We start from the raw sequence: 13817 nt of genomic DNA, 5'->3' as shown, positions 1-13817 counted from the left end.
AGCTCCGCCACTCGCGACCGCACCGCTGCCGGGAGGTGGTGGTGTCTGTCCCCGTGCAGCCACCTGGGTACCGCTCGCTTGGCAACTGGGCCTTGGCGCTGATGAATTATGAATGAGGGAGGGGAAGGCTGGGAAAGGAGCTGTGGGCACTGCCACTCGCTGTGGCCATCCCTTGGAGGGGAACGGGCGCTGGGCCCCAGGGAAGGAGACCACAAGGCTTGCCCCTGCCTCCCTGAGGGCAACAAATTGGCTCACAGCAACCCAGCTCCATGGATCCAGGATGTGCCACACAGCCCTGGTCATGCTGGAGGCTCCCGCCCAGGCTGCACAACGCTCTCTGCATCGCTGGCAGCTGCATGTTGATGGATGGCTCCTGTGACAGCGCTGGCTGCCACCCGGCTTGCTGCCCATTTGAAAATGCCTCCTCTGCTCTGGCTGAGAGTCGCACAACCAGCTACTTACTGTCAGCCCACTCTCTGCTGGTTCCGGTTTCCCATTATCACATTGAAATTATTTATATTGTCTGCTTGAGAAATACCCGCAGATGGAGATTCAGCCCCTTCCATGCCCAAGCCCTTGTATCCGAGCGGCGCACAGTGCTGCCCGGGCTAGGTGTGCGGTGTGCTGTCAGTAGCATTACCTAAAGCCTGAAACTGCTCCAGCTGAGCAAGTCTATCTGCAGAGCCCAGTTCCAGCCCCAGTCTCATCAAACTGACCCCAAACAAGCCAATTCTCAGCCAGAAAATTGCTGCTTTTGCTCCAGTTCCTACTGAGCAGCTACAGCAGTGCTGAGCTTACGGGCTTGCTGGGAGCCCGAACCGCAACATCTGGAGGGCAATACAGGTTCTTCCTCTCTAAAAAAATCGGCCGCTGCTGCACGACCAAATGCTACAGACCCCGTGGTCTTTCAAACCACAAACCCATCACGATTGCCCCCAAACGAGCAGGCACCCGCTGAGCACAGGTGGTGTGTGTGCTGGGTGGCAGTGGGGGCTGGAGGCAACGCTGCTGCTCAGCAGCTTCCACGCAGCTTGAGTCCAGCCAGGCACAGCTCACTGCAGGAGCCCTTAATCCTGCGATGGGTAACTCACTGAAAAGGCCATTTCCTCAAAAATCTCCAGTAAAGGGGATACGAGTCAATTTACTGTTAATTTAGGGTGGGCTGCTCACAGCCCAGCCCCTCGGGAGCTGCAGCAAACCGCAGCTCCCAATGCCGCTATGCTGCTGCCGTCGTGCTCGCACTGGCTCCTGCCCCCGGCCCAGCCACACACAGCCCCCTCCAGCTGCTCCTGCCCTCCCTGGCTCAGGGACCAGTGAGGCGGGCAGCACTGCTGCTCCTCCAACAGCTCACCAGTCAGTTAATCACCACCAAACACGAGAGCCTCTGAAACGTGCAAAACACAGGGTGGATTTATACAGTTCCTGCCTTGCCGAGCTGGCAGCTTTTCCCAGCTCCTGCCAGGGTGGGTTGCTGCAGCAGTGATAAAAGGGGAGAGGCTGTAACCCTGCCATCGCTGACTAACGAGCTGAAAGGGACAAGCGGTGGCTTGCACAACACCCGCTATTCAGCACACACCACGCACGGCTCCGGGAGACCACCCTCCCAGGGACGCTGATGGAAACCATCTCAGGCACTGCTGCGACCTGCAAGAGCCGGGGGAGACCCTCGGCGGGGCGGTGGGGGCTGTGACCCTGCTGCGCGGGTCCCAGGCGGGCTCCCTCTCCCCGACGGCGGGACGCGGCAATCGGCACCTCCGGGGACGAGGTTATTATAACAGTTTTATTACAAAGTTCCAATCACCATGTACAGTTTTTACAATGTCACTTTTCAGGGGCTCGGCTGTGCTGCTTGGGTTAGGGAGCGATTTTTTTTTTTGTTGGGTTTTTTTGGTTATTTTTTAAAGAACAGCACCATTAACGTTCCGTTTGGGACACACCTACAAAAAACAGCTCAATCAACTAACATAGAGGGGAGAGGACAATTCATACCAGAGAGAAGGGGCAAGAAGGGGTGGGGAAAGCACAAAGGAGAGACAAGAGAGTTGAGGGCAGCCCGATGGTGGTCCTCCTCCTGGCTCAGAGAGGGAGGGAGGGAACATCCACCCATTGCAGGCGGGTGACCCCCCAACATGCACAGCCAACGCCGCCTAAGGCTGTTGATGTTTGGGGTGGGAGGTGGGAAACCCACCCGGAAGGGTCTCAACCCCAAGAGGAAGAGCTCGGCTGCACCGTGGTCTTTCAGAAGTTGTCAGCAGTTAAGACTTTGTCTCGGCCTCGTCAGGACACTCGCATGGGAAAGGAGGATGGGCCAGGGGCAAAGGGGACAGTTTCCTTATTGCTTCCTCAAAGTCACTTAGTCAGCAGGGGTGGTAGGAAAGGAAAGAAGAAGGAGAAGAAGAAGAAAAGAGCCCCAAGAACCCCATCCACTGCCTGATGCATACGTTGGGAAGAACACCATGCAAAAAGATTTGCCTGCTAGCTAGTGCCGTGTATAAAATAACAATATGGTAACAGTTCTGGCCTGGTTATTAGAGAATATATCACCATGAAGCACAAGCGAAGTCTCCAAATGCCAACGACTCCCTGCTGAAAGTGCATCTCAAGGAGTTTGCTTAGGAGAAGGATTCACTGCGTAAAACAAGGCACCACAAGAAGGTTGGATACTGGGTCGGGCGTGAGGACACGCTGGAGAATCCACGAGCAGCGGAAGAGACCTAGTTTTAAATAATGTCTGTTGGTGCAGAAGCCCCCTTAGATGGGCTCAGGTTTTAGCTTGTCTGCTAGAAAGTCGCTGACAAAGGCTTCCACGATCTCGGGCGTGATCTCCTCCACATCCATCACGTACTTGGCCCGGGCCGACATGTCCAGGATGGTAAGCAGGGGCGCAGCCTCGGGCAGGTTGGTGTAATCCCGCAGGGAGTCGGTCATATCGTCCTGGAGGCCAAAACGAGAGGGAGAGAAGAGCCATCAGCAGAGCCAGGACAACCAGGAGCGGTTTGCTGCTTCCACACCGTGGTCCAGCCCACAAATACCAAGCACTTGGGCCTTGCACCAGCACTGCAGGACCATGAGTGCAGCAGGCAGCACCTGCCTTGCTGCCTGCCCTGCCTGTGGTTTGTGTCACAACCAAACTGGGCTGATTTATCCCAGGCTGGGATGGGACCACGCACTCCTCCAACCCTTTCCGCACAGGACATAGCTCCCAGCACCCTCGGAAAGACCCGCTACCCCAGCCACCCTGGAGCCTCTGGGGCAGGAGCGATTTCGGCATCTGCAGCTCCTGAGCTGGGGGCAAGCTCTGAACGTGGGGGCTCGCCAGCCCTCTGCCAGCACAGCCGCGGTCTCGCCGCTCACCAGGGACGGATGCCGAAGGGACCCAGGTGCACGCCCAAAGCAAACCAGAAAACAGGAATGGGACAAAGACCTGTGCTTTGAGCCAACACTGAGACCCCACTGGCAGGTCCAAGGGTCTGAAGGCATGCACAAAAGCTGCATGGCTTCCTAGCAGCAGGCTGCTTGCAGGGGGAGCAGGCTGCCCACCCTTCAGCCAGGCACAGCACACCTCTGGGCAAAGAGGAAAAAAGAATTTGTCTCTGCCAAGGCTGTGCAATGCAATAGCTGGCGCTGGGGCGATTCATCTCCCACTCCCAGCCAAGCCCACAACACACAGCATCCGAAACGGGGCGTTCCTCCGAGCCCCTTTCCAAGGGCAGTAATAGGAATCAATCAATCTGGTTAGCAGCTGGTGGCTCTGCAGCGCGTGGCGGCGGTCGGCAGGGTAACTCCTGTCGCGCCTCCCCTTCCATTGCAGGGGTTTCTGGCGCAGCCGGACCACGTGGCGGGGAAGGGCGAGTGGGGCTGGGCCTGCCGCCTCGGGGTTGGGGCGCTCGGCCACCCCCCACCCTTCCCACCTCCCACCCCAGGTGTCGGGATGCCTCGTCCTTTATCTGATCCCTGCAGAGGGACCAAAACCCATTTTTAATCAATGCAAAACTGGCCCAGACGGCGCTGGGAGAGGAATGGGAGGCGCCTGCTCCGGCCGTGGCTGGGCTGCTTTGTGCATGGGGGTCAGCGGAGACCCGGGGCCAGCGCTCCTGGCTATTGAGGTGACGGATGAATGGGACGTGCCGGACGCTCCCCATTCTTCGGCCTGGCCGCCATAGGGATGTCAGGAGCCAGATGAATAGCGGCAATGTTTCAGCTACAGCCGGCGAGCGGGAGGAAAACGCTTCACAGGCTCTGGGGGAGGGGGCAGGTCCTGGACCCTCCCAAAATAGCCTTTCCAACAAGGGGTTTATTCAGGGGCGCGGGGCTGAGCTGGGATGCTTGGAGACCCATTACAGCGGTGGGAGCGGGAGCGCCTGCCCGAAGGGGGCTGACGGGGCTGTGGGAGGCGACGGTGGGGGCTTGCCTGGCAGGGGGGGCCAGGGTGCGGCAGTGGGGACCCTTTTGTGCACAGGGCGGCTCTGGAGGGCCCTGCTTGCAGCATGCTGCGGCTGTGACGTGAGCCTGGAAGGACGGAGCAGGCGCATGGCCGCACAGCAGCTGCAGCACGCAACGCCTAGGGAGGGGAACCACAGGCCCCAGTGGGCCTGGGAGCTTTTTTGACCCTTACACGAAACTTTCCTCGTTTTCAAGCCTGCAGCAGGGAAAAGTGCCTGCACAGGGGGAAGGCAGGCCAGAAGCCCCGTTTCCCCATTTCCCGTTCTCTTCAGCAGATCCCTGGCTCCGAGCACTGCAGCCTGCACATGCCCCAAATACTATCCCAGCCACCAACAGCGTGGCCAGCTCAGGAAGCAGCCCTCGTTGCACAGGGGGACAGGTGAATGCTGCAGTGACATGCCCAGCCGAGCCCCAGGGCAGGGCAGAGTGGAGCTGGGACGCTTCTGCTGCGGCCAGCAACGGGAGCACAGCCCCATGCCGCCTCGCTGCTCCCCGAGCAGCTCCTGTCTGCTCCCAGGGGCGGTTTTGTCCAGCATCACCCGCAGGGCACAGGAACAGGCCCAGTCTGCAGGATCGGGGCTGCCTCCTGCAGGCACCCCTTAGGATAGCGGCTGGAGCCTCCCTGCCCTCTCCTGGGGTAGGAAGAAGGGCAGCAGCACCTCACCGAGGAAGGCAGCACCGGCTGGGCCAGGCTAAAACCCAAACCCTGGCTCCTCTGCCCCTGCCCAGCCAGCTTTCCTCCCTGTGCAGCCTCAGGGTTCGAGGGGGCAGCTGGTGGCTCCCTCCCACCTCCCCCAGCCCCTCTCTGCCTGTCCCCAGCATCTTCCTCACCTGCCATCAGGCTTTTCCACCTCTGAGCAAATGCACCTGCGACCCCTTTGCCAGAAGTAATATCCAGCAATGAGTACAGGGGACTGAGCCAGGACTTGGGTCTGGCTTTGCTCCGCAGTCCCTGACTAGCTGCAGTAGCTCTGTGCCTCAGTTTACCCACCTGAAGAGTGGCAACAGTGGTACCCGACCCAGCTCAGTGCTCATACGAAGACACAGCAGGTTGCAGCCCTGTGCTCTCCTCCCGCTTACCTCGCCCGCCACAAAGAAGAGCAACGGTGCCTCCTCCTCTTTGGCTTTGTACTTGGCGATGATTTTTTCAGCTATGGGCTGAATCAGTTGTTTTGCTGCCTCTGACTCTCCGTCATCCTCTGAATCTGCAGGGCACAGAGGTGGGGAGACAAAACAAAAGAGGCAAGGCAAAAAGGAGGTTAGGATCAAACAGATGCAAACCGGCCGGGCGCCGGCAGCTCTATCCCACAGCACCACCATGCAGGAAACCAGAGCCCGGATGCACAGTGCGAACTTCAAAGCCACGCTGCTCTGTAGCAATTAGGGAGAAGCTGAAATGCGCTTTTCATGTGAGACAGGGAAACACGTAACAGAAGAGCAGCTCCTGCTCCCCAAATAGTTCACCGGTCACTCCCTGGTGCCGCTGCCAAAGCTCAGGGACAAACAGGCACAAAAAAGCCACTTTGCAGTTTGAGAAGCATCGGGTTGTTTTGAAGACCAAACAAATGTGCTGATCTGAGGCTGCCTGCCACCCCTGCCCGCCACCCACCATCCCTCCGCCTTGGGATGGCTGCTCGGCAGCTTCTCTGCTCGAGCCTCCACGGCAGCAGCACTGTGAAGGCAGCTTTGATTTGACAGAAGTAGAGTAGAAAGAGATGGCAACATCAATCAAACGCCAGCCACCAGTGAAGTTCAAATACTGAGCTGAAAAGAGGAGAGACTGCGTCCTTGAGCAGCATCGAGATGAAATGATTTCAATTTGGGGACAACTTTTAGCATTAAAAAAAAAAAAAAGGCGGCAGAAGAGAGGCCCCTGGTCTCCCCATCGCGTGCAGCCCGTGCAGCTCTCGTGGTTCCCGATGTAACCACCCAACATGACAGACCCAGCCCCTGGCTGGGACAGGAGATGCCCGTGCCCGAAGCGCTCTCTGCCCTTGCTCCACACATCCCTGTCCTCCTCTCTGGCTTCTCCAAGCAAAGCAGGAGATGCCAGAGACACTGCACACTGGATTTCAGGGTCTGTCCTGCGTGCATGACAGTGGTAAATACGTAGAATTGTGGGGTGTCTGCAGGGATTGATTTTTCTACAAACAACCGCTGCTGGCGGCACTCCAGGCAGCCCTGCACACTCTGGCTAACCTCGCCCTAACCTCTCTGGGGACGGATGTAGATCAGTCAGGATTTATTCACAACTGGCTCTTGCTAAGCCTGTCTTCTCCTGGGGGTGTTGCTACCCGTGCAGTGCAGGCATCAGTCTGCTGGGGGGGTGTCCCAGCAGGACACAGGCTGGCCAGGAGCCCCCATCCCCGGTGCCTGCCTTGGTGCAGCACCAGCTTCATCTCTGCCCCAGCACATCGCCAGCAGATTTCACCAAGGCCGCGTATCCCCTCAAGCGCTGAGCGAGAGACCCAGCCACTGGCCGGATAGCACTCTCCCAACAAGCTGTTTGCAGCAAGGTGACAGAAAAACTTTGCTCAGAGCAAGATAAAAATAACTCTTTCCCGAGGCCTGCAGCACCGCCCCAATCAATCACGCTTGGCGTGGCCAGCCAGTCCTCCCTGCACGAGGAGAGTATTTTTGGCTCTGCACTCACATCCCCTGCTGGGCTCTGCTGAATAAATAATCAGGGTCAAAAGGAAATCTGAAAGGGAAGAAGGGAAAGAGCGAGAGCCATGTTATCAGCGCTGCAGAGAAGGGTGTGCTGCTCACAAATGGCATGCAAGGAAGCAGGACACAAGCCCTGCCCTGGGCCAGGCCCCCTGCACAACCCCGACAGGCTAAGGGGGGCAAGGGGGGTTCTTCAGCAAATCCCCATCGCTGCTCCACAGACCACTCAAGGGACAGACGTGCTCTGAGAAGGGCAGTCGGGCCTCCCCCGAGAGCCCAGGACCCCTTCGCTCACTCCCCAGGATACTGCACGCACTCCTCTGCTGCCCCCAGCCCCCTCGGGGCTCAGCCTGCAGTGCAGCTCCTCCCGCAGCGCAGCGTAGCTCATCCCAGCCACAGCCCTTGCCTGATTTAACCATCCATCGCTGGCAGGGAAGTGATGAGGAATGAGCCAGCTGTGCTTTGGATGAGCTCTAAGGCTGTTTCCAACCGCGGCAGAGCTTCATGTGTGGGTTAGCAGTGGAAGAGGGACAGGAACTTTGGGGAGAAGCCTGCCCTGTCCTGCAGCCAGCGCCCCACAGGGGGAATACCCAAGGACCAGCAGAGCATGAAAGAGGCTCCTCTGACTGTTCTCCCTGTTAAGCCCAGGGATTCCAGACCCAAGCTGTGGTTTCCAGCACAGAGCTGTAATCCCTCCCAGAGACGCTTCTCTGCCTCCTCTGGGACATCACGTGTGCCTGAAGTCCCTGCTCTAGAAAGTCTTCTCCCATCTCCACCACCACCAGCCGTGACAGTGTATTTCTCGTACTCCCCAACACCTAATCAGCATTCCTCTCCACAGCTGCTGCTGAACCATCTTTGATACGATAGCTCCTCTCCACTGCAAATCGCTACTTCATCACATCCCTCAGGTGGCTGGGCTGGAGCTGCGGGAAACCAGTGGACACAGGCAGGCTCTGGCAAACCCCCGCGAGCTGCAGCAGCCCATTTCTCTGGTACGGGCAAGGCTCCAGGTCTGTTAGCCCCCTTGAATCCCTCGAGGGGACTCCACAGGGACCTCTGTCTCCCCATGACCTCTCTGGACCCCGTAACATTGCTCCTGGTGATGGAAACGGGCTGATGTCCCTTCCCATGGACACTGTCACCACTGGAGGCAGGTTCTCAGCCCCGTGGCCAGCTCCAGCCAAGCTGGCAGGTAGCCCAGCCCCATTCCTGAGCACAGGCTCTGCTTTCAAAGCAGCGATGCTCCATACCTACAAAGAGAACGAGGCAGGGGCCCTCATTTAGCTGCACGGCGTTGGAGTCCGTCAGCTCCAGCACAGGCTTGGGATGCCAGGGGAACTCGCGGCATTCGATGTCGTTCAGCACCTCCACCCGCCCCTGCCGCGTGATCACTTCTCCCTTGGAGTCCAGGACGATGAGAGTCGGGATGCCTGCGACGAAAGAAAAACAAGGGGGATCAGCCAAAGCGCAAACCGGCCAGTGACAGGGCGTGGGGAGAAAGGCCTTTTCCTATCGCCTCCGGCTCTGGCAGAAGCCCAGTGAGCATGCTGCTTCTCCACAGCTCAGCACAGTGTGGGAAACGGGGTCCCTGGATCCTGTTTCCGTCCTAGCAGAGAGCTGTAATTCAGCAGCCAAAGCAGGAAGCTGGGAGACAGCTCTGGCATTGCCTGCCCTTCCCTGACCGAGTGCAGGCAGGGGTCACTGCTGTCTGACACTGATGCTCCTGGAAACAAACCCCACCGTACTGCACCGGATCCTCCTTGCAAGCTCCCTCTTGCAAAGTGCCGGACAGACCTGCCTCCTGCGCGCAAGGGGGAGCAGCGCTGCCCCGCAGGCACCATTGCCCCAGTGCTAAGACGCGGCTGCCGCTGGAAGAGCCCAGTCCCTGGTTCACAGGAACACACTCAAACCTTTTTGCAGGGTGGAACGCAGAAAACGGCAGCCAGGAAGCAGGGCGTGTTCCTTCCCAGAAGGAATGCCATATATTTTGCAGCCACGAACTCCTCCATGAACACCCCTCCTCGGCGCTAACCACCCAGCCATTTCCAGAGCACAGGGATGCATCCGACAAGTCATGAACATTATTATTATTACCTGGTTTGCACGCTGTTTCGCACCACCCAAGCCTGGCGAGGCAAGCACTCGACACTGCCGGTGGAGGAAAGGCCCCCAGACTAGCACTAACAACAGTGATTTAATGCTCAGGGCCATGGATGCCCCCAGGAATGCCCGAAAAAAAGCACACACCTCTGCAAGTGGAGATGAAGGAGGATCATACACACTAATGCCAACAGACTTTGTCACACCGCTAAAACGCATGCAACACTTGCAAACGAACCTGGCATCCACCTTGCTTGGCTGCTGCCCTTGCAAAAGGGAGACAAACATGCTTGCAGCAGAGATGTAGCCCAAGCCACCTATTCAAACCCGTCCAGGCCGGCGTGAGGCAGGGCGGACACCAGCTGGTGACCGTCCCATCTGATAAAGCACCGACAGGCTTTCCGGCCACAAAACGGTCACGGGAGAGTCAAAAGGAGCGGCTCATGTCGGTGACTGCATCTGGAAAGCACACCATTCCTCTCTCATCAAGGAGACAAAGAAAAGTCCCACAAGGAAGGAAGAGGGGAGAGTTTGGGATCAAGCCCCAAGAGACAGGTCAAGTGACCAGTGTTAGTGCCACATGCTGCTGTCTGCTTCTTACCACCCGGGCTCCAAGCCGCTCGCTATTCAGCATCTCCTCCTTCACCCAGCAACATCCCCCAAATCACAACCGGCAAACCAAAGCAACTCAAATCCTCCTGCCCTCATCCAAAGGTTCATTTTAAAGCTCATTTGTTAGAAATATCCCGCAGAGCCATTCTCTGAGCAGGAGGGACCCAGTGTGCTTGCCCCTGCCGGACTCCTGGCACTGTGCTCTCATGTTTGTATGACAGTGGGTTACTCAGAAGCTCTCTGAATTCTAGGCATTTCTCTAGGAAATACACGCTGTCTGTCTGTCCCACGCCTGCCTGCAGGTCCAGGCGAGCGGCCGCATTCCCCTCATTCCAGCCCTGCAGCGCTGCTCACATTCCTCCCCGTGCGCCAGGGCTGCACGTTCCTGGCTGGTGCAAGAGCAGCAGCGCAGGAACGTGCCCGATGGCTGGGCTTGTAAATCCTAAGGGTATGCCAAGAAAACCATTTCGTATCACAAAAAGGCTTATTCAGTACCTGCTGGTATTCAAAATAATTCTAGGGCAGGGATGGGTTAAAGAGACTGGCCCTGTCCTGCAAGGCACAAAGTACTACTGAAGCCAGGAGAAGCACATGGTCATCAGCATCCCACATGACTCAGATCTTGATCCATTTCCGATTCCTAACCCCGTTCCAAATGTCTGCTTTTCCGTCCTCTCCAGACCTGCATTATACATGAGGGACAGGCTAGAAACATGAGTTCACCCTGTCGCCAGTCAGCCTGAACAACGCAGCATACCAAGGCAGAGATTTCAAACGAGCTTTGCTGATCTGGGAAAATTAAGGGCCAAATTTAGACATAGATCGTTTTGAGCATGATCCCATGGCTATCGGGAACTTCATCCACTATTCAAAGCATTCAGACTTTATCTGATTTGCGTTATGCGGACACATACCCCCCAAAGCACTGAGCCACTGAAACCTCCAACTGCAAATACAAAACTGACTCAGAAAACAAGAGTCTTTAAGATAACTCATCCTGGGTTCAGCATGTTTGGAAAATGTAACACATCAGAAAACTTGGGGCTGGGTTTTCAGTCTGTTAGGAGGTACGTGACATGTGCTGGGTCAATCCCTGCACCTTTTACTCAGCATCAGAGGTTTCTCAACAGCCACGAAGCTCTGGTTTCCTTTCTGGACTCGCCTGGCGAAGGCTGAGGCTGCTGTGACCCATCTGCTCCTGGTCCCGAGCATTGCTGCCTTGTCTCCTTCCTGCACATCCCTCTCTGGGGCCCTGGGGTTAGGACACAGCCTTACCAGGCTCATGGTGGCATCCCATTGGATCAGCCTTGTCTTTCCAGGCGAACTGTCCTTAATCTTATTCACACCCGCTAACCCCGATGCTTCCCCTTCGGCCCCCCCTCCCCGCTCATCCCAGCCACTATTTGTTATTTTAGTGCCTTTTGGGGGCTTTAGTAATTGCCATGAGTCATAACACCAGAATTTACTTATCAAGAAGAATCATAGATCAGACACTCTGCAATGAATATTGTATAAGCTTGGATGAGAATTAGCATAGACGGGCTCAGTTTGATTTTATGCATTAGAAAATGGATTCGGTTCCCACGGGGCTAGCATTTTATGAAAACACAGGGGCCAAATGATTTGTTACCGAACCTGGCAATACATTTACTTATTTATATATTAAAACCCCTATCTGACATGGAAATCTCATTTGCATTAAGTCTGTTAGGCGAGTAACCAAAACTGACGTGAAGCAAACACTCAGAATACACCAACCACAGGACGGGTGGTGGGTTTTATTGCTGTTTCTTCACCTTTTCAGAAGAAAGCTCCAGAAACCTGGTACGAGAAACCTCCCGTAACAGTGACTTCCAGGCTGCTCCCACCAGCCGGGCTGCGAGAGTGACCTGTGGGTGTCTGGGCTAAAGCACGTGGCAGAGGGGAAACAACAGGTTTTGGAAGTTCCCCCAAGGGACTGCAAATCCCAAATTGCCACCGTGGAGTCCACAGGGAATATTCAGGAACCCAAAAGCTCTCATAAGATATGCAAAAAAAAGGGGCAATTCCACCCGAGTATAACATTTATCTCCGCTCCCCCTCCCATCGGAATGAGAGCTAACGTCAGGGGATTTCACCTCAGGCAGGACCACGCAGAACGGGAGCAGCACGTACAACAGAGAATTATTTCTAAGCAGCCACGACACAAGACACGACTCTCTCTCAAGACAGTGCTGCACCCAGAAGCAATTTAATATAGGTGGGTACGGTACAGTCCACTGACTGCGCACGGGTTATGAATAGAGGCATTCAAGCAAACCCAAATAAAGGCCAATAACTCAACTTACATTTTACACTGAGTTTTTGAACGCTGTAGGGGCCAACACAGGACTAAAACAACAAGAGATTTGATTCTCTTACTACTTTCCACCACTCAGGAACTTAAAGCAGCTGGGGAAGACAAGCTCTTCTGTTGTTTCAGCTCCCGACCTTACAAAAACCAGCGGAAAAAACACCTCACTTGCATGCTGCGCTCACAACCCAAGGCACCACTAGGATGGTAACCTGGACACTGAATGAGCTACACGCTCTCGCTGGTGCATAGGTGCAGCTCCGAAGGGAGCACCCAGAGATGCAGTTACAGAGGGCTTCAAAGATGCTTGGCAGCATGCATTTGGGGAAAGGCAGATCAGATTACGTGGATCCAATTTTTCATTTAGGTGGAATAACCACTGGTGGCGATGAGCTGAGCCCACGACATCTAGCTCTGTTTAAAGAAAGCTCTCTCTACAGCTGGTGCAGCAGCCTGCTGCAAAAGCCTGACTGCAAACAGGCAGGCGCCCGCTGCGCTCACGCAAAGCAGCCCCGAAGTCGTTGGGGAGGATCCCAAGTCGCTGCCTGTGCAGGGGTCAACAACAACCCACAGCTCCTGGGGAGCGGTGCGAGGGTTCACTTCCAGCCCTCTCCCTCGTCTCCTAGTGCCCCAGCATCCGCCCCAGACCACGGTGGGGAAACATGAGCCCAGTCCAGCCTCGCAAAGCCTGTGCGGTGCCCGGGTGAGGAGGGAGGTGGACAGCGATGCTTCCCATGCAAGGTGCAAATTAGCCTGCCTCCACATTTCAATGCCACTTCGTGGGATCGCAGTTCATCCTTGTGGAGAGGTTCCCACATTACAGGAAAATCATGATAGAGAAGCAGAAGGGTTTGCACTCAAACATGCCCAAATCCCAGGGTCAGCGTCCCTGGGAGAGCAGCTGAAACGCGGGGGTAATATGGGAGCTTCCCTGGCAGAGGAAGGGGGTCAGGGCACAGGGGAACAGCAAATATTTACATTTTCAGGTCAGCACACAATGAAGAGAGACATTTAAGGAGCCAGCAGCTGGAGTTAGAGTGAAAGCTGTTGTCACTGTTTCCCTGGCTACAGCATGCCTGGTGCTCAAGTATCCATGTCGGGACACCTTATTTACAGAAAGTCCCAGTGAAACTGGCAGCAATCCTGCAGCGCTCAGCCGAAACCAGCACTGGAGAGGTTTGTGAGCGGGCCGGGGAAAAGACAGATGAATTTGGAAAGCTTTTGCCTCATGGGAAGGTAATTAAGCAGCAAACTGATGGCTATTTAAAGCAGGTGAATGGTTATTCTTGGTTTAAGGTCAGGGAACAGAGCTGAGCGATGGCACCTGAGCTCACCCCAGAAGGGGTGTTCAGAGAGAACCCCAAGGAGGGATTGTTTCTCCTGCCAATCTCCCCAGGCCCTTGGCCACCTTTGGCAACACTCCTCCTCCCCTGCAGACTGCATTAACGCTCTGCCAGCCTGTGCCCACCTCACTGCTGCTGCATGGAAATGGGTAAGAAACAGGCATGCTGCAGCAAGACCCTTTAACCACAGGGAGAAACTGTATGCATGTACAGAAGACCTCCTTGTGAGCTAGTCATCTTGCACGCCTCTATGCTGCAGTTTGTCCCCTGCAGGAACAAGGTGCCAGTCCCCAGGAGGGCTGCTGTGAGCTTTTATC

General features: G+C 56.0%; 1 protein-coding gene across 1 annotated transcript in view; it reads right to left on the bottom strand.

Annotated features, from left to right (window-relative positions):
* Window positions 1–1772: 1772 nt before the first annotated feature.
* The window catches only part of NXN (nucleoredoxin), a 53404-nt gene continuing 41359 nt past the window's right edge, over window positions 1773–13817 (bottom strand). Inside the window, exons 6-8 of the mRNA XM_059829335.1 lie at window positions 8364–8543; window positions 5524–5648; window positions 1773–2934 (exon numbers count right to left, since the gene is read on the bottom strand). Coding sequence (XP_059685318.1) covers window positions 2752–2934; window positions 5524–5648; window positions 8364–8543 — 488 coding nt within the window. The 3' untranslated portion in view covers window positions 1773–2751. The remainder of the gene's footprint in view (window positions 2935–5523; window positions 5649–8363; window positions 8544–13817) is intronic.

This window comes from Gavia stellata, chromosome 25 (genome assembly GCF_030936135.1).
Source record: "Gavia stellata isolate bGavSte3 chromosome 25, bGavSte3.hap2, whole genome shotgun sequence".
In the NCBI taxonomy this organism is placed as follows: domain Eukaryota; kingdom Metazoa; phylum Chordata; class Aves; order Gaviiformes; family Gaviidae; genus Gavia; species Gavia stellata.
The sequence above is the reverse complement of the archived record's forward strand: the minus strand, read 5'-3'. Positions and strand labels throughout refer to the sequence as shown.